The 20,730-nt window shown below is 39.6% G+C and overlaps 1 protein-coding gene across 1 annotated transcript in view; it reads right to left on the minus strand.

The window, feature by feature from the left end:
• The window catches only part of LOC311174419 (guanine nucleotide-binding protein G(q) subunit alpha), a gene marked incomplete at both ends in the record, with an annotated part of 282,309 nt that overhangs the window by 4,303 nt on the left and 257,276 nt on the right, over positions 1-20,730 (minus strand). Inside the window, one exon of the mRNA XM_084238766.1 lies at positions 1,168-1,321. Coding sequence (XP_084094892.1) covers positions 1,168-1,321 — 154 coding nt within the window. The remainder of the gene's footprint in view (positions 1-1,167; positions 1,322-20,730) is intronic.

Genomic DNA, 20,730 nt, shown 5'->3' on the forward strand with positions numbered 1-20,730 from the left:
ACAGGCAGATCTACTGAAATATACTGCTGAGGGGAGCAGTGGGTGAGTCAGGAGAGGTCTACTGTGCCATGTGGGTTAGCTCCCTGGCCAGGGATTGAACTCATGCCGCAGTGGCTGGCGACAGCTTGATAGTGCTGAGACTTTAACCTCTGCACCACCAGGGAGGCCCCATTCAATTCTTTTCACTCAAAGAAACCGAGCAGTTGAATAAACTTGTCTAAGGCAACCTTGCCAGTAAAAGACAGAGCTGGAATTCTGTGACATTCAAAGTTTGTGTTCCTAACAACTATGCATCTAGATCAGGGTTTGGTAAACTTTCTATGTATAGAAACAGAGCGTATATATGTTAGACTTTGTGGGCCTTTTGATCTACCAAAAGCATTCATTTTTGCTGTTACATGAAAGCAGCCACAGATGGTGTAGTTAATACATGGGTGTGGCTGTGTCAATAAAACTTAATAAAATCAGATGGCAGGCCATAGTTTGCCACTCCTAATCTAGACTCAAGTATGTATCGATATGGGGAGAAAGGGATGTGTATCCTGCCACATAAGCTCCTATAAGGTTAGTGGCTGGGAATCTTCCAATAAATCGAGTATTTCTCAGAATGGGTTGGGTGTCATGTCCAGACAATTAAGACTTCACAGTCCAGTTGGGGAGGTAATAAGGAAGTAGATAATGACACAGGGACTCCTGATGTGAGTGCTAAAGCTTTCAAGTGCTACAGTAAGAGCTTAAAGAATGGGTGTTGCCCCTAAGGATGATGAGACTTCATTGGGCCATGAAATCTTCCCTAAACAAGTATTTCCTGAATACTCACTATATGTCAGGCATCATGCTAACATGCTACTCATGGTATCTATTTTTGTGTACAAAACAGTCCCATGTGTTTAGTCCTAAGAAGCAGAGAAATGATTTGCTGTTGCTACAAATATCACGCATCAGAACTGGAACTTGAAGCTGGGTAGATTTGCCTTGGAGCATGGGCTCTTGACCATAAAACTGTGCTCGCTCTCTCTCCAGAGAGAGGCAGAAGAAGACTGACTTGGAATAAAAGGGAGATAAGGAGGGAACTGTAATGACTGATACACAATAGTATGTACATTCTTGCATCAGTCTTGGGAGACAAAATATGTCCCCAGCCACTGGCTAAGAGTGCTGACTTACCATCATATTCTGGGAAGTAGTCAACTAGGTGGGAATACATAATTTTTTCCTCTAGAAGATCTTTCTTGTTTAAGAAGAGAATAACCGAGGAGTTCTGGAACCAGGGATATGTGATAATTGTTCTAAAGAGTGCTTTGCTTTCTTCCATCCGGTTCTGAAAAAAATCATCAGAAAAACAAGGTGTGAATTACATGATTACTCAATCTGCGAATGATGTTTATTTTGCAAGTCCAATCCATCTTCTGCATGCATTCAATTTTGTAGCTTTGGGCAGGGCTGTAACTTTTATCAGGATTTATGTGCAAATGGTTCATAACACATATTGGTTGTTCTCATTATGAAAACTCTCAGGTTGACAAGCAAAAGAGAATAATAATATCTGCTGAAAGAACTTTTAAGGTTGAAAGAGACAAAGCCTAGAGAATCATGATGTATGAGGCAAACTCATAAATTTCCACAAAAAATGATTTACTCATGACCAAATACTTAAAATCTGAATTAAGAACTAAGTGTCTGGTTTCATCTTACATTTTTTTAAGCTGTGTTTATTTGACTCTGTATCTCCTGATAGAAAACGAAACAAAAATTAGATTATACATTTCCCATTTATCAGAGTACACTACACGTTTCACTATAATTTTCTTACAGTGCTGTGGAGATATACATAGCAATTACCTGGAGACACAAATGTAGTATTTCTTACCTTCAGCATGTGTGAGAAGGTATTGTCACCTGAAACTATACTAGGAAAGCCAACTTTGGTAAACAGAAAAGCTGAACTGATTAAGGATTAATTTGCTCTAATAAATGAAGATACTAATCAAGGCTATTCCTGGGTCAAATCATTCCTTGGCCCTGTTCAGCCAAAACTTGGAGAACCTCCTAGCTTCGCCCACGTCTCCTTACCAGGTCTTCCTTCCATAGTCACGTCCTAAAACATTCCCACACATGGGTCTAGACAAAGGCAGGAGACTTGGGGATCTGAGGATATAAAAGCCATGGCACCCAGCATTCTCTTTCCTGGACACAGATGACACTTTCCAACACACTCAGTTCTATGTGTTGTGACTGAGTTTCAGCAAAGGGGACTGCCTAGGACTGAGCTCACTTCCACCATAATGAGCAGCACCACAGTTCAACCCATAGCATCCTATTCCGTTGGCACCAGGGTTGGTTTTAAGGTTGGTCTCTGAATCTAAGACAAAATGACTGAAAATGTTTTATTCCTGGTTTATGGTCATCAGTCTAGCCAAGGAGCACAACTCATCCAATTAACCCAGAACTTTTGCCTGGAACTCTAGAACAGAGAACCCTGCTTTCATGAAAAATGTGGAAGAGAGATGAAAGCACCAGGAACTTCTAGCTGTCATCTAGACAGTGAAAGAAAAAGAACATCCCTGAATTGGCTTATTCCCGTGGATTGTTATTAACATCAGCCAATAAATATCCTTTCGTTTTTAAGTCAGAGTTGTATTTTTGGTATTAAAATATTTCCAATTGATATACCTGGATATATCCTCCACTGACACCCATAAAGGAGAATGAATGATGTTTGGGGGATGACTGGAGGCTCAAGCTATTAATCACTTCTGCTCAGATTCTGCCTTTCTGGTGTAGAATTAGAATGTTCTCTAAGTTTCACTGTGCAGGGTTACAAAGATCAAGTGTACTCTTCTATAGGACACTGACTGCTGTCCTGGGAAATCTGTCTAGGAAACTCAGTTCACCAAGCAAAATTTTTTATGATCCTGAACATGGCTGGCTTTTTCTTTCCTAAAGTGTGCCATTCAAATCAAGCTGAAAAGACCCACTTTTCAAAAAGCGATCTTTAACAAATTAGGTAAAACCTATCATCAGCAATCTCTTCAACCTTAAACTCTGTGCCTACAATTGCTTAGGTAATTAAATACTGATGAAATGTGGAACTGATACAGTGAAAGTTTACACCATAGCTCAATGCATAGTGATTATTTCACTACATATATTTCTCTTTTACATAAATGATATGCATAGTCCTTAAAAATATCTTTACTATCTGTATGTCTTTCTCTGGTTATCACCAGTAGTAAAACTGTAAGCCATGAAAATAATATTCACTGAGAAATTATGTCTCCCAGTCTGAGATTTACAAGCTGAAAATTTCAGGACTGAAGAAAAGCAAAGGCCCTAGTAAGAACTGGAAGAATTTAAGAGAATCTAAAAGTTAATAAGATAGCGACATCACTAATGGAGACTTAACTTTTTGTCCTTTGTTACAGATTCTACAAAATGATACTATGGTGTTTAGGGTGAAAAAGGGTGGGTATATATGCCCATTGGCATCAACCAAGGGGTATTAAGTGTCCATTAAGAAAATTTATCATCATATTTAGCAATGATGGGTTCCTGGCTGGGTTCCTTCAAGTTCCCATGGAACTGGCCCTGTTTGCAATTTGGGGGCTGCTCTTGCCTATCTCCCCATTTACCATGTGCTATGTGGACAGGGGCTTGAGCTTCTAACTCAGGGGAAAATTAGAGAGCAACAAGGTAGGTAGCTAGCTGGCAGCATCAACATCTGGTAGTGTCTTCAACCAGATCTGCCGAAGTCAACCTCAGAGGACAGCTCCAGGGATCTGCATTTTAACAGCCTCCCCACTTCCCCCAGTTGTGAGGCACTGTGCTTAGATGGGCTTCTCCAGAGAGCATGTGTTATGAATGAGCAGGAGTCCTTATTCAAGCACAGATTCTGATTCAGTGGGAGGTGGAGCCCAGGAGCGTGCATTTCCAACAAGCTCCCGGGGGAGGCTGATATTGCACACTCTGAAGTGGAAAGTGCAGAAGGCATGCTGAGCCAGTCAACACCCATGAAGGCGATGCTCTCTCCCATTTTTGTGATAAGATGTGCAAGTCACACATCAAGCCGAGTGTCAGTCCTGCACTGAAAATCTACAGTGCTGGCTCCATCCTTGCTGTTTTGCCCAATTACGATGAGTTAAGTATTCCTTTCTGCTTTATAAGTTTTTCACTCTCCAGTTAAAATTTCTTATGCCTCCTCTCTCCTTCCTATGGCAGAATATTTACAAAGTGATGGCTCTGTATCAAAGCCCCTGGAACAATCCAAAATAAGATTTCGCGATGCTTTATAAGGTGGTGGAATGTGTGAGGCATTATCCACTCTGTTCAGTAAAACCTCAACTCTATGAGGAACAGCATATCCCAGGAGACCCTGTGGCACTTCCTTTATAGTAATTTGCTAGGGCATGAGGTTTTAAGGAAAACAAAACAGCATGTATGAGACACAGCACTCATGAAAACGAGGTTTTGTGGACAGGTTTATAGGCAGTCTTGGGGGTGGGGCTAACCACACACTCCTCACTCCTCCTCTTGGAGTTATCAGTTGATTCATGAGGATACTGATCTTCACGAATACTATGCCAACACTGGGCTCCTTGTTAACAGGGTGGTCCTAGCCTATGCCTGAGGCACAGGCTTCCTGTCACTCTCACCCATCACTTCTCCTGGACTGAAAGCAACTGTTTCCCCCCAAACTGGTGGCCCTATGTTTGTGAGAAAGTTGGGACAGAGTTGGTAGAGATAGTCTTGCCTGGTCTCTCCACAGACAGAAATAGGAAGAACAAAGAGGCCACAAAGCCTAAGGATTGGCCCTGAGTAAGCAAGCTTGGTGACCTGATTGGTCAGCCTGCCATGGAAATGTTAGTCTTGCCTAGACCACACATGCTATGGACAGGATGTTTCTGTCTTCCTCAGAGTGGTAGTTTTAGGAGGAAAGGCTTTTATGAAGTGATCAGATCACAAGGATGAAGCCTTCATAAATGGAATTAGTGCTCTTATAAAAGAGGCCTTAGAGAACTCCCCTACGTATCCACCATGTGGAGACACAGCAAGAAGATAACCATCTATGAGCTTGGAAACTGGGCTTTGCCAGACACCAACACTGCCTACGCCCTAACCTGAACTTCCCGGCCTCCAGAACTGTGAGAAATCAGATTTTTTTTTTTTTTAAACAAGCCACCCAGTCTGTTATATTTATAGCATCCTGAATGTCCTAGGGCATTGCTGGTCAAGAAAGCCAGTCCTCCCATGTACTGGAACCAGTGAAGGAAGACAGTGCTACATTGGCAGCATTCATCTCATGCCTGGCCTCAGGAAAGGAAGATTAACCTGCTTCCACCTTACAATTACAAAAGAAACAGTGTGACCATTGAGTGCCCTCTCTGGTCAGATTGTCAGAAAAATTTTAAGTCATCAAGGAGGTGTCTTACACCTTTAATCTTTAAATATCTCAATCTGACTCAAGTTCTCTGATGTCCGGTAAACACTGCTATTTTATGCAATAAAATTTATTGCAGCTATTTATGCAATAGCTAACATACAGTTCACTAACACTGCCACAGGATAAAAAAAAGGTTCTCAGTTTAGCATTCGCAGCTTAGCATGGCTTGATTCCAGTGCATATCTTCAATATTAACCCCTGAAGTGTTCTTTTCACCACATAGGCAGGCTCACTGTCACATTAGTGTGACTGCTCTTTCTTGACCCGTGGCATGCAATGCTATCCCCACTCTTAATTCTTCAAGGTCCAATTCAATCCAGATTTCCCAAACAATCCTCCCTTGAGCCCCAAAGGACTGGCCCCTTCCTTTCACTGTCAGCCCACACCACGCTATTCCTCTTCTATCCATCATTCAGTAGACACACACTGAAGGTTTGTTAGATGCTGGGAATGACAGAATGTTGGAAACAAGGTCTGTGTCCCAGAGAAGACAGTAGTGTCAGTGTATAATTTAGGTCCACAAGTAAATTGAAGGGGTTGGGATCATACAAGAAGCAAAGGTTTTACTGGAAATGGGTCAGGGGCAACTTAAAAGATAATTCTGAGTTGAACTGTGACAGATGGAGAGATTACAAGGAGGCATGGGGAGAAAAAACTAGGAGAATTTAAACACAACCCTTTGAAGAAATCCATGAAAATCCTACATGAAATCGTTCATCAAGGCTTTTGAGTTTTGCAACTTGTGCCTTAAGAAAATTCTCCATGTTGAGAATGCAAATCATTTCCTCTTCATTTGCATCTTATGGGCTGGAGGGGTACAAATACACTAAGTTTCAAGAGGAACAAGTGTGCGCCATCCTCTTTTGCTCCTAAAATAACCTGCTGGGTTTCAATGCCTGCTTGTTTCCAATGCTGGCAGGTAGGAAAATCAAAGTGCCAGCTCCAGTGCGGCTCACTGAGATGCAATTATTTGCCCGGAGGTAAATAATTGCTTTCTTTTTGGCTCACATGCAAATCTCTCTCCCCTGGAGGAAAAGGCCAGATCCAGTGGCAATGGCCCAAGACCCCAAATGGCTATGACCTGGCCCAAATCTCTACATAAAAAATTACTAACAAGCCTAAAGGGACAATATTTCATGTCTACACACTTAGTGGCCTGCAGTGCATAGAAGGTTACTATAGAGAACTCAAGTTTCCTCAGTAAGCTGAGGTTCTTCCCTGCCAGTTAATATTTCCCTCTGGCAAAAATGAGGGCTATAACAGATATTTGAAGCTCCATCCCATAACTTCTGCAGTTACACTTCATTATCTTGCCAATAAATACATGTTATCACAACATTTACTATTCTTTGCAAAGAATATAATTTAGACAGAGACCCTAATTCCATGAAACATGTCACTCACCTGCCTGCCTCTCCTATAAATCAACTACATTGATTTATATTCCTTGTAAGATCTAGAACATAGTCCATAAGTGTCCAGTTTTCATTTAAGGGTTAAGCATGCAGACTGTTGAAGCACCACTGATGGCCTGAAAGTCATGTAGTCATGCGTCGTGTAACGATATTTCAGTAACAACAGACTGTGATCCCCGTGGCTATTCCATGTCACCTAGATGCGTGCCATTACTCTCACCATTCACACAGTAACATCATCTAAGAATGCATTTCTCAGAAGAGCTCTCCATTGTTAAGTGACATGACATGACTGTATTAGTTGTCTGCAACTGTCATGTGAGTTTGAATGTACCTCGGAGAAATTGGGGTAAGAGATGCCCTTTATTATTAGAAACAGATCAGTCAGAATCTGGGGAGGTAGCTGTGCAAACCTATTCATTTCTGTCAAAAGCCCAGAGCCATACACTCAAGTGAGTGAGGTCCAGATACATGGACACAGAGTGGACACATGAACATGTCTGTGAAGTGTGAGGTTACTCAGAAGGGAAAGGCTTTTTATCATGTCTTAAAATATTTTAAACGCAGATCTTCAGAGTTACAGGTTAAGGCATATGCTGGCCACACACTGACTCAGTTCTAATGCCTCCTATACACTGTAGGTGACAAAAAATGTGCAGCTAAGGTGCCCTACACTGGATATTGCTTTTACTACCATCATTTCTGCTTCTGAAATTGGTCAGAAAAGGGGTTTTCAGAATACAGAATTTTATAAAGCTTCAGGAATTTATTTAACACTACATTTTACATACTATTCATTTTGAACTGCTAATGACAAGCTTCACTATTTCTTCTCTCATTTAATTCATTAAAAAACACCTTATAAATTTACTTATTAAAGGTCATTTGAAAAGAGAGAGAAGAGTGACTTAATGTAATGACATAATGTAAAATTTTAATCAAAATGATGATTTGTAAAGTTTAAAAAACATTGAATATTTGGAAAAATTCACCACCTCAGCAAGGAGCTAGAAACATATTCTCTTAGGCATTTATTGCTTTTCCATATGCCCACTGGGCAAACAAATGCAACAACTCAGAAGACAACTCCAAGGTCTTACGAAAAAAATTTGTAAGCTGTTTTTCTGCATATTTCTTTCCTCTCGGTATGTTTGGCTTTGTATCTCCAGCAGAATCACATTATTTTGTGTCCTACCTGATGTTAATGCCAGAAATATTCAAAAACGCGTTCTATGCCAAGCTCCTCTAGTTGGGTGTTTGGGCATGGTTGGGGTGGGCAGGGAAGCAAGGAAGGGCCAAGCTGGGAGATGGAGCTTTAGTTAGAAACATGGTTCTGTTTCAGATATTCCAGGTGACCTCCAACAAGTGACTGAACCTCTCTTCATCTCTCTCAGGTTTGGAAGGACAGAATAAGGCAATGCATACAGTGCACTTGGCAATGACCCCAGCCCAGCAGCTTTCAATGGTAGCCATTGTCAGAGCTGACAAAATTGCTACATAAGAATCTGTTGGTAAGACAGTTTGCTTATCTCAAATCACCATCCATACTCTATATCCAGTGAAATTTTCCATTCCTTGGAATTGCACAAAGTAAATCTATTCCTGATTTAAAATCCAGAATCATTTGATTTATGAGAAACTGGAAAACCAGGATTTCTCCATATTTCTGCCAATTTAGCTTACTCAGAGAATGTCATTTCCTCCATCATTTCCCTAGTCTTTGCAAATCTTTGCAAGCAATTATTTGAGATCAAATCTGGTGTAGTCTCTGGGTTTGAAGGCAGCTCCTGAAGGTTTTACTGTCTATGTGTCAGTGTATTCTTCCTGCACAGGATATTTAGAGAAGCAAAAAACATATTTGAACATATTTGCCTATTACCTCCAGTCTAAGGTTTATGGACACTGGTGCAAATCAGACTGTGTTGCAGGATAAAAGGAGAGAAAGAGGAGGACAGAGAGAGTGAAGGGTCAAGAAGATATGACACACACCTGCAAACTAAGCAGAAGGTTCAACAAAGGTGAAAGCTAACATGACAAATGCATGACCCTCTCTATTGTGAAGCCCTTAGACCTAAACTTAGACTATTAGGGCTATTATCCCTTAATATGTTTCAGTATCATAGTTAAGTGAAAGCTTCCTTTTAAAGACTAGTTTATAACATATTTATCTTTCTACTTATAATTACCTTATGATCCATATTCTGCTAATTTTATGTATAGATACCTGTAATCCAAAGTCTACCCTTTAACTCTTGTTACATATATTCATTTTCTTTTGTTATAACATTCCTCCCACAATTAGGACTAAGATGGTTAATGTCTTGCAACTGATGTTTAAATTCACTGAACTTCCCATTTTTCCTGTACTCCACCTCCACCCACCACTCTCTGTCACTATAGGGTAAGGTCAAAAGTATCAGGTTTTTCTGCCCTCCCACCATTAGGAGAGATGACGGAGCCCTGATGGCGGGCACCTGGAGTAGGGTGTGGGCATAGGTAGATGGGATTCACCTGGGCTAAGACTGGGCATTTAAGGGCAGCGTCACGGGGACGCTGGCAGAAGAGAAGTGATAGAAGAAGCAGAGAAACAAAAGCAGAGCGTGAAAGAGAAGCAGAGACCACCAGAGAAGGCCGGAGAGCCCAGAAAGAGTGAAGACTTGCTGGGGACTGGGAGGCTTGCCAGCCTCCTGGCCCTCCAGCGCCCCTGCCGGCCGTGTACCTGGTAATCCCAATAAAAGCCTGCAAAAGCCACTGAGGGCTCCAGGACTCTGACTCCTCCTTTACTCCCATCTGCTGGATCAGAAAACCTGCACTGTGGCCCATCCTGCCCTTATAGTCACCTAGGGAGAGCTTCATTAGTGGCTCAAGATCATTGCTTCCTTATTCTCTGACATGTCTCAGACTAAATGAAACATTCTACCCCAACCATACTCCACCCCTACCTTGAGAAATCTGCATATTACAGTATCAATTTGAATCCTATGTGCTGTCACTTTCATTTCAATTCCTCTTCTTCTACTAAACATCTGGGCACCAGATCATTTCCCTTAGCTGGCTCACTGGCTGTTTCTTCCAGCCTGAATCTCATAAGAACCAGTTGCTCTCAATTTGCAAACTTGTCTAAGTTTGGTAGTAAACTTGTTTCAACTGGAGCTAATTAGTAAAAACATTACCTAGTACATAATTAAGATACAGATTTACCTTCAGAGTTTGGACAGAACAATTACTTATTCAGCATCACAAACCTATCATAAACTACTTGGTTTATGTCCCCAATCACATAAAATATTTCAGCAACCACTAACTGGGTAGTCATGCTCCAGCCAGTGATCAAGAGAATTGGAAACAACTAAACAAAGCTACAGAATGTGGCTGATACCTGAGTTGGTGTACTCTAACTCTAAGCCCCAAAGGGCCCATCAGCTCTGTGTTAAGAGTTAAGAGACACGATTTGGCTGAATAAGCAACTGTTCCTTTTGCATCTGAGGTCATTTACTTGTAGCCATTGCTTATTCATGGAGGTCTACTTAGTATATGTTTACTTGATTTACACAGAACAAGACTCAAATTAACTCAAAACGAACAACAAAGAGGAAAATACATTTCTTCGTATCACTGGTAAGGCATACGAGTGCTTAATGTTGGCTCCAGGATACAAGTAAGAGCCAAAAGACTCCATTTGTAACCCCCTTGTTAGGAATTGTGAAGAACAGTAAACAGTGAAAATGGTGGTGCCAACTCCTCTAAGACACAGTACCAATTCCATGGCATCCTCAATTCCCTAGGGAACCGAGTTTCTGAAATTCTGATCTGATCTGAATGAACAGCAACAACAACAAAAAACTTCAACTGTAGAGAGTACATTTTAGTTGGGTTTGCCCCAGCTGTTCTTTTATTCATTGAAAGTATTTTTTTGTTGTTTTATTTTCTTCCAGTCTTTCATCTGTGCATATAGTTGTAGACCTGTGTATAATACACAGGTGCTATCTTAAAAAAACTTTGAGGTAATGGGAAAATCACACTTACCTTCAAAGTTTAGACAATTCTGAGTCACCAGGTATATGAGGCTATTCAGCACTTGGATGGTGATCAATGCAACTAAGGAAATGCTTTTTAAATTTTATTTAACCTTAATTGTTAAAATTATATGTAAATAGTTACATAGGGCCTGTAGCTACTATACTGGACAGTACAGCTTTAAAGGACCGTGATTACCTTATATATAAAATTCTAAATCTGTGTTTTGCTTTCAACATCACATACCAAGATTTTTCTGTTTTTAAAATTCATAAATATCATTGCCTTCTAAGTAGTTTTTATACTAATACTCTACAAATTTGTGTATGGATATTTTCATAGTTAAAATATTCTTTCAGCATATCAAAGTTTACTGTAAATTTTAAGGCTCTTTATAACAGATTGCCAAATTGTTTTTGAAGGGATGAGTAATCTTATTTATCCTCTAGCAGTATATGAATTTTCTTATTTTATTGTTTCCTTCTCAAGAAGGGTATTCTACCTTTTCAAAATCTTTTTCAGGGGCCTCCCCAGTGGCGCAGCGGTTGAGCGCTGGGTTGCGAAGCTGCCCGCAGCCTCTGCAGCTCCAGTTCCATCCCCGGCTGCTCCCCAGCCACCCGAGGAGGGTCCCACATGGCGCGCAGACCTCTCCTGCCACCCGCTGCTCCCCTCAGCAGTGTACTTCGGTCCTTCTGCCTGCTCTGCTCCCCGCTCTGGCTCTGGTGAATTCCCTCACCCTCCCGTGCTTCTGACTGTACCCAGTGCATGTATAAATAAATAAATCTTTAAAAAAAAAATCTTTTTCAAATCGAACTACATGTGACATGAAATGATAACTCAAATAACACATAAGGCAAAAAAAATTACAGTTCACTGTCTTGGTCTGAATTTCTTTGAATTATAGTGAGGCTGAACATTTTTTAACAGGTTTGCTAACAATCTACAATCTTTTCGCTTTTTGTATGCTCATGTCTTTGCCAGTGAAAATTATCTGCTCATGCTTTTTGCTCTTAATGTTTAATTATGAAATTGTACGGACTCTTTATATATTGAACTTATTAAACATTATTTTAATTTTCCTTATATATTTTAGGTCATTTTGACTTTTGGTTGTTCCAAAGTTTTCTGAAGCAAGTCTAAGGTCAAATCAAATAGCTTCAATACTTCTAACTTATAAAACAATTCTAACTCTATTACAAATAACAAATTTCAGGGCCTCCCTGGTGGCACAGGGGTTAAGATGCAACCTATGAAGCTATCCGCAGCCACTGAAGCACAAGTTCAATCCCTGGCCAGGGAGCTAATCCACATGGCACAGCAGACCTCTCCTGACTCGCCTGCTGCTCCCCTCAGCAGTGTATTTTAGTCGATCTGCCTGTTCTACTCCCCACTCTGTCTCTGGTGAATCCTCTCACACCCACACCTCTGGCCTGTACCCCAGTTCTTGCATGCATGCATAAATAAATAAATCTTTTTAAAAAAAAAAAAACAACAAAATATCAAATTTCAGTTTCTTTATGGGTTTTTCCATTCTGGTTCTAGCCAGCTTGAAAGTAATACATCAACCTGAAAAGACATTTGCAAACTCTCCTAGAGCTGTAAGCAAGAAGCAGTGTGTTTAAATGTCAGCTTTTTTCTCTTGTCCACTTTCTGATTCTAAGATGATAGTGACTTCATTAAACCACTGGAGATTTTGAATAAAGAGAAACAGAAATAAGCTCTGGGGATATCGAGGTAAGGGACTAAAAAGAAAATGGCTTGGGCTTGGATGATACAATTGAACTGGAAACCTGAATAGCCTGAAATCCTGACCAGTTCAAGAAAGATTTTACCTACATGAACCAACCATCTAAGCATCAGTACATCAGACTGAATCTGAAGAAATTTTTGATGTTTTTACACCAGCAAAGTGTAAGTCTGGGGAAAATGGGAATGAAAGGAAACAAAATAAAGCAATTTGGAAGAATATTTCTTTTATTACCTCAATATTTTTTTTGGATGGGTCAGTTTAGGCCAGAAACATGCAGCTGCCTAATTCTTTGGCCATCCTGATAGGGTGATACCAGCATTAGGGTGAGAATTTGGTTTGCCTTTTGTCCAAACAGATTAAGATTAAAGGACTTATATGGATTACATTTTTGTGACCTGGTCACATACACATGAGTAGTTTATGTCATTAACTCTTGGTTTCTAAGCCTTTTCCCCCTTATATTTTATCTTCTAAAGACATTAGGCATGAGGACAGAATTTCCATCGCGAAGGGTAAGATAGTAGGTAAGGAGAATTAAGATATAGAATCAGAGTAAATTTGGAAGAGGACAGCAGTAAGCAGTAAGCAGCTCTACCTTATGGTAAGAAGACCAAAGAGAAAAGAGACATAACTTGCTGGCTTGAAAGTTTCTAATAAGAAATACCTACAATAGTCTGAACATAAGCCCTTGTAAAATAAGCTTACTGCATTATATTCCTAAGGACTTTTTATATTTTTAAGCAATAATGTATATCATAGTAATGGATTTTACCCCTTTCTTACTCATATTTAGCAATGATATATGCTGGCACTTTTCAGACACTAACACGTTTTTCTGGCTATGGTGAATGATACTTATTTTATGTAAAGTTTAATAATATTAATAATAATGACTAACATGTTAGTGCAGACATATACCAGACATTGTTTGAAGTACTCTAACATTTAGAAGGGGTTGGCATGTTTTTCTGTAAAGGGTCAGACAGTAAATGCTATAGGTTTTGCGGACCATACTGTCTCTGTTGCACTCTACTTATCTCTGCTGATATAGCAACAAAGTCAATGAGTATAGCTCGGTTCCAACAAAACTTGGTTTTGGATACTGAAATCTGAATTTCATGAAATATTAGTATCATGAAATATTAGTATCTAGATTTCCCCCCCTACCATGTAAAAATGTGAAAAATAACCTTAGCTTACAAGCTATACAATAGCAATAAGCGTGTCCTAGTTTCCTGATTCCTGGTGTAGAAAAGCATTTAATTCTACACCAACTCTAAGTAGCTGGTATTGTTGTGATTCCTATTTCCTAGATAAGGCAATGGATAAAAAACAAGTAACACACCTCAGATGTAGTTAAGTAACTATCACAGCTATGAGCAACATTCCATATGTATATATTCAAGAACTTTAATGCATTTACTTATCAGTTATGTACAGAGACTTTATAATGTATGACAAAGCACACGTTATGTGGAAATAAAGGCACAAGTATTCCCACCCCCATTTAACCTTAATTTTTGTCATTTAGTCTTAATTTTCTCTGTACATCCCCCTCCCCATTATTCTCAGATATTGAGTTTCTAAATGTAGTTTCCTTTAAAAAAGAGAAAAAAAAGCATCCATTTTCCTTTTCACAGTACAGAGGCAGAAACATAAGAAAACATCTATGTCTTAATTCATTTGCTTAATTTTTATAGTTAGGGCAGTGGATCTATTTGCCCAGATGGTGCACACATGTAAAAAATCCCTTTCCAGATGTTGTAATAACATGCACCTGTCTTTTTAAACTAATGAATTTATTGTAAAATAATCTACATGTGAAGATGAAGATATATTTTTCATGTTATTGTAAGTAATATTTAAAAATAATTCTATAAATAGGGCCTCCCCGGTGGCGCAGCGGTTGAGCGCTGGGTTGTGAACCTGCCCGCGGCCTCTGCGGCGCCGGTTCGATCCCCGGCTGCACCCCGGCCACCGGAGGAGGGTCCCGCATGGCGCGCAGACCTCTCCTGCCGCCCGCTGCTCCCCTCAGCAGTGTACTTTGGTCCTTCTGCCTGCTCTGCTCCCCGCTCTGGCTCTGGTGAATTCTCTCACCCTCCTGCGCTTCTGACTGTACCCAGTGCTTGTATAAATAAATAAATAAATCTTTAAAAAAAAAAAAAAAAATAATTCTATAAATATTCTTAGATAACATTACTAATAATCTATATGTGGATTCACTCTGCTTTTACACTCTATTTCTGCAAATGACTGATGAACAAAGTAAAGGGAGGGCAGGGAAAATAAACATGAAAAATTGAAACTACTCAGCTCTGTTTCATGTGTTTACTAAAAGGTACAATTCGTGGGATTTTGGGGTAAACTTTTGGCTAAAATTCTGTTGTATGCATTACCTGCAGTTTTCGATGATTTATTTTATCCTTGTCCTATTACCGGTAGTTTTATTTGACTGTATGCACTAAGCTACTGGGACCATTTGAAAGCAACGTCTACTGTCTACATTAAAAAAAAAAAAAAAAATCAGCAGTCCTCTCTCCTGCAGCTGCCAAGATGCTGAAAAGAAAGAATTGCAAGAGTTCTAAGAAGGTTGCCCTAGCCACTGCCATTGTGAAGAAGCAGGACGCCAAGAATATGGTAATCTCCATTTTGAGAAAAGGCCCGAGAATTCTGGCATGCAATAGGGCATCTGGCCCAAAAGGGAACTTACCTGTTTTGTCAAATGTCTCCACTACATCAGGCTACAGCACAAAGGGCTATTCCTTATAGGTGGCTGAAAGTGCCTCCTGCCATGAAGCAGTTCACACAAGACTGGGGCCACCGAATGATTACTCAACTGCTTAAGCTGGGCCAGAAGTACAGACCAGAGGTCAAGCAATGAAGAAGCAAAGATTGCTAGCCTGGGCTGAGAAGAAAGCTGCAGACAAAGGGGATGTTCCCTCTAAGAGAGCACCTGTCCTTGGAACAGGGTTAACACTGTCATCACCCTAAAGGGGAAAAAGAAGGCGTAGCTGGTGGTGAATGCACATAATGTGGACCTGGCCACTTTTCTTCCTGCCCTGCGTCAAAAGATGGGGGTTCCTTACTGCACTGTCGAGGGAAAGGCAAGGTTGGGACGACTCATCTACAGCAAGACTTCTAACACTGTCACCTTCACAAAGTTTAACTCAGATGACAGAGGAGCCCTGGTTAAGGTGGAGGAAGGACCAATTAAAATGAGATCTGTCCTCACTGGGAGGCAATGTGCTGGATCTAAAATCTGTGGCTCACATCACCAAACAGGAAAAGGCGAAGGCTAAAGAACACAACACCAACTGGACTAAATGTATGCTGTTGGGTTTTCTGTACATAAAAATAATCAGTTAAAAAAAAAAAAATCAGCCTCAAAAAAAAAAAAAAAAATCAGCCTCATCCCGAGTGACTTATTGGCCCCAAAATTCACTTCAATGCTATAAAGGGCTCAATTATGTTTTGTGTAACATGCTTTTAGAAACAATGGCATCTCCCCAGTCCTCCACCCACAACTCCATGTTTTAAACCCTAGCTTTTTGTACAATGTGCATATGACAGTAATTATTATAGAAGTTGCAAAGGCTATTACAAATTTTATAGAGACTAAGCACTAAATTTTCAACAAAAAGCAACAACCACACCAATGAAAATCTGAGAACTGGTTGTAAAGTGTTATGATGGAAGGTTTCAATATTTTATCCTAGAGAAGAGTTTTCTTTTTCTATTTGTTCTTTATGCTGATAAAAATTTGTCAAATGACTTTATAACATTTCAGTGAAATGTTTTTGTAAAACATCTGTCATGTGACCCTATTACTAAATTGGGCAGTCAGACAAAGAAAATAATGTTCCATTATGTAGATATAATTGCACTTGGGGTGTTATGAAGGAAATGGAAGATCTCTTCCAGAAGCTAATAACCAAGTGAGATCAGAGATAAGTCCAATACAAACAAATACCTTTATATACAACAGAAACATTAAAATCACACAAAATCAGCTTCCTCTAGAATGAAATAAAGGAGGCAGGACTTGGGGTGGTGGGAAAGAATAATTAAGATATCATGGAGAAAGCAGGAAACCTTGAAAAGACCTGAGAGAATAACTGGAAAGATTAGCACATGAGCAAACATCAGTAATTCACAAGGGAAAAATCAGTGCCTGTGGTCACAGAAACACAATTGTTGGACTCTGTCACAATGTTACTGTGGAGATTCAGTGGGAGAGGGCTCAAGGTTGGCAGAAAGCCTTGAAAAAGTACATTCAATATAAAACCTCTGAGGAGAAGTGACTCTTCAGGTATTCTGACAATATAATTACTGTGGAAAACTTACAGGCCTCACAAATAAAAATGTGCTAGAGACTAGAATATTTGAATAAAAGTAATAAAAAGAAATGATCAGAATTAATTCTATCATTGAAATGGATACTACCAATCTCAAAACTGCCAGAGGCAGAGTGAAACAGGCAGTTTGATTATTAAGGACAGATGTGTACTGTAAGACAGCCAGCACTCAGGCTAAGGCTGAGTCCACTTTGGCTGACTCTTAAGTTTTTATGTTTGTAATTTTCATTCAAGTTGCCCAAATCTGTCTCTTCCACTCCCACCAACATTTTCATCTTCCATAGGGCCCAGTAAATGATTAAGTAAAGGCTGCTCCTGATCTAACTCTGACCTACCCAGCGGAAGTTCAGAAACTGAAAGTAGAAGGAATTTGGGGTGACAGTGACCATGGACTCTCAATTACTATAACAGAAAAGAAGCACATGCCATATATTTTTGCTGACTTTAGGAATATAATCTAATAACAGTGAGTATCAGGGTGCAAGGTGGCTATCACACATAGTCTTAGCCACCCTTAAATATGTATTTTGAAGGTGTCCATTGGTGGTTACAAGACCACCTTGAGTTCCATGTTTCATTCAGACTGCTATTCTCTTAGTGGTCATGGTTCAGATGAAGTCTGGTTTGTGTTTGTCATTTGCCTTGTTGAATAAAAGGTCAATATCACCGAGTCCCAGGTTCACACACTGCACTGTGAGCTGCACACACGAGGTGAGATGGGCAGGAGGTGCGGGAACAACAGATTCTGTTTCCCCATCTCACACTATGTCATTGCTGCCTTTCGATGTGTGAAAGACAGCCCAGAGCCTTCTGCATAACTGATTTTCTCTCTTTCCATCCTTTTCCCTTTTAATTTGCTGATCTATAACTACAATTTTATAAATTCATGACTGATGTGAATATTGTATAATTTCACAGCATGTATTTTTAAAAGTGACACTACCCTTAAAGGGTTTAGACAGTCTTAAAGTTAGGATCTGTAATGCTTAATTCAAAGCATTATAATGAAGGTGAAAAGAACTTACAAAATCATTGTGGTTGCAAAGGGAGTCCCACATGATCTAAACTCTTAAAAAGACAAATGGGGTGTGGGGAGAAACTGAAGAAATCCACACAATCAAGGATAAGTAGGTAATGTGATAACTTGTAAGAAAAACTATCATGGTTTACATAAAATATATAGAAGGAAATATAGGCGAAACACTACGTGATTTGCACATCAAAGACATCTTTACAGACACATCACCCAAAGCAGTGATAGTGAAGGCAAAGATAAACAGCTGGGACTACATCAAATTAAAGAGCTTCTGCACAGCAAAAGAGACAATAACAAAAACAAAGAGAAACCCCACCAACTGGGAGAACATTTTTGCACCCAACACTAATGATAAAGGACTGATCACAAAAATCTGCAAAGAGCTGATGAGACTCAACAACAACAAAGAAAATAATCCAGTCAAAAAATGGGCAGAAGAGCTAAAAAGAAACTTCCCTGAAGAGGAAATGCAAATGGCCAACAGGCATATGAAAAAATGTTCAACATCACTTGCCATCAGGGAAATGCAAATCAAAACTACCATGAGATACCATCTTACACCAGTGAGAATGGCACATATTAAAAAAACTAGCAACAACAAATGCTGGCGAGGGTGTGGAGAAAAAGGAACTCTTCTGCACTGTTGGTGGGAGTGCAAACTGGTCCAACCACTGTGGAGAGCTGTGTGGAGATTTCTGGACCTACTAAACATAGAGCTTCCATATGATCCAGCAATTCCACTCCTAGGTATTTACCCAAAGGACACAGAAACATCAATTCCAAAGAGCACCTGCGCCCCTATGTTTATAGCAGCACTGTTTACAATAGCTAAGCTTTGGAAACAACCCAAATGCCCAAAAATAGATGACTGGATCAAGAAGATGTGGTACATATACACCATGGAATATTACTCAGCATTCAAAAAGGATAAACACATGCAATTTGCAGCAACATGGATGGCGCTGGAAGGGATCATGCTCAGCGAAATAAGCCAAAAAGAAAAAGAAAAATACCGGATGGTCTCACTCATAGCAGGAATCTAGAAAACTTAAATAAGGGATCAGGAAAATGAATAACTATAAGAAAGTGAAAATCAAAATCAACAAAAAACTATGAACCAGAGACACTTTTAGGGGGGCGGTGGTGGGAGGGGAGGGATTGGGGTCAGAATGGGGGGGCTGCAATTGTATGGGGAATATAACAATAAAATTTATAAAAAAAAATAATAAAACTAAAAATGTAAAAAAAAAAAATAAAATAAAAAAAAAACTATCATGGTTTATAAGCTTAGTAGGTATGCAAAGATTTTTAAATAAATGAAAACAAAAGCATGAAATGACTCAAAACTTTGAAAAATACCAAGAACAACTTGAATTTGAAAGAAAATTCCAGATTTTCTAGGAAAGGACATATTTATTTTATTCTGTTCCGATACACCCAAAAAATGAAACAACAAAACCTAATAAAGAATCTGGGAAACAACTCTAACCACAGATGAGGAAGCACATCTGCCAACTATGTGATAGCATCATTGTTCCATAAAGGGTGCTGAAAGCTGCTGAACACCTTTCCATATTCCAACAGGGCTGAAATTTGTGCGTAAATGTAGGATCCAGGGACACTAAAGTGACATGCTTTCATTCAGAACACGAGGCCTGGAGATGTGACCTGGTCCTTGGAGGCAGAGGAAGAATCCAGTGGAGGTCGAGCTCCCTATCTCAGGGCTACACAGGAAGACGGAGGAATAGCTGGGTTATGCCATTCATTATTCTCCTCAAAATCCAGACTCCTGACTAGAGAAATGTCCAGAGAAGGTAGGGAGAAGAAAGCTGTTTAGTTTCGCATTACTGTAGAATACCTAGGAATACCAAACCTTGGAAGAAAATTTCCACCATGAAAAATGGAAACCTAAGCAAGCAAAGAGGAAAAAAAGGGGGGGGGGGGGAGAAAAAGATTTCAGAGGAAAGGGATCACTACAGAAAACTGAAAACACTTTGAAAAGAACAAAAATCGTCACGAAAGACATTCCTGAAACAAAAAAAGGATCCTGACTGAAAACAGACAGTTTGAAAGATAACTCTAGGAAATTTGACAAGAAGTAAAAGAAATGGAAAATTGGAAAGTTGAGAAAAATGAAAAGGAAAAAAAAAATCAGTTAAGGTAGTCCTCTGTTCAGCCCAGAGAAATTACAGCAGAAGAAAATACTAAAAACAAGGGAAGTTGAGTCAAATGGACACTAACTTAAAATTGCTTGTAATTAAATCTCAAGGTCAAAGAGCTCCATAAAGCCAGATCCCAGATTCTCTCTTAGTAATTCACAAAACCTAGGACAAGAAAAGGATTCCACAAATTTCCATGGAAAACAGGTTGTAAATAAAGAAAAATGAAGCAATACAAAATACAACACAAGAAAATGAAAACAGACAATTAAAAAACCTGAGACCTCCTGCAGGGGAGAAGGAGGGAGAGGGACTGGCAGGAGGGAGAGAAGGGCACAGGGGACTGTGATGATGGTGCACAGGAGAATTGGTGAAGGAAATTCTATGGAGACTACACCTGAGGGGGCGGGGAAGCAAATATTGTTTAAAAATGAGCAACGATGTAAAATATATATAAATTAAAAAATGAAAAAAAAAGGAAGCAAAAAAGCCATGGATTATTTGAAGGGGGACCCAAAGACAATGGAGTAAGATTTTTCAGAGTGGTTTTTATCTGAC

Source organism: Talpa europaea, assembly GCF_964194135.1.
Source record: "Talpa europaea genome assembly, chromosome: 7".
Taxonomy (NCBI): Eukaryota; Metazoa; Chordata; class Mammalia; order Eulipotyphla; family Talpidae; genus Talpa; species Talpa europaea.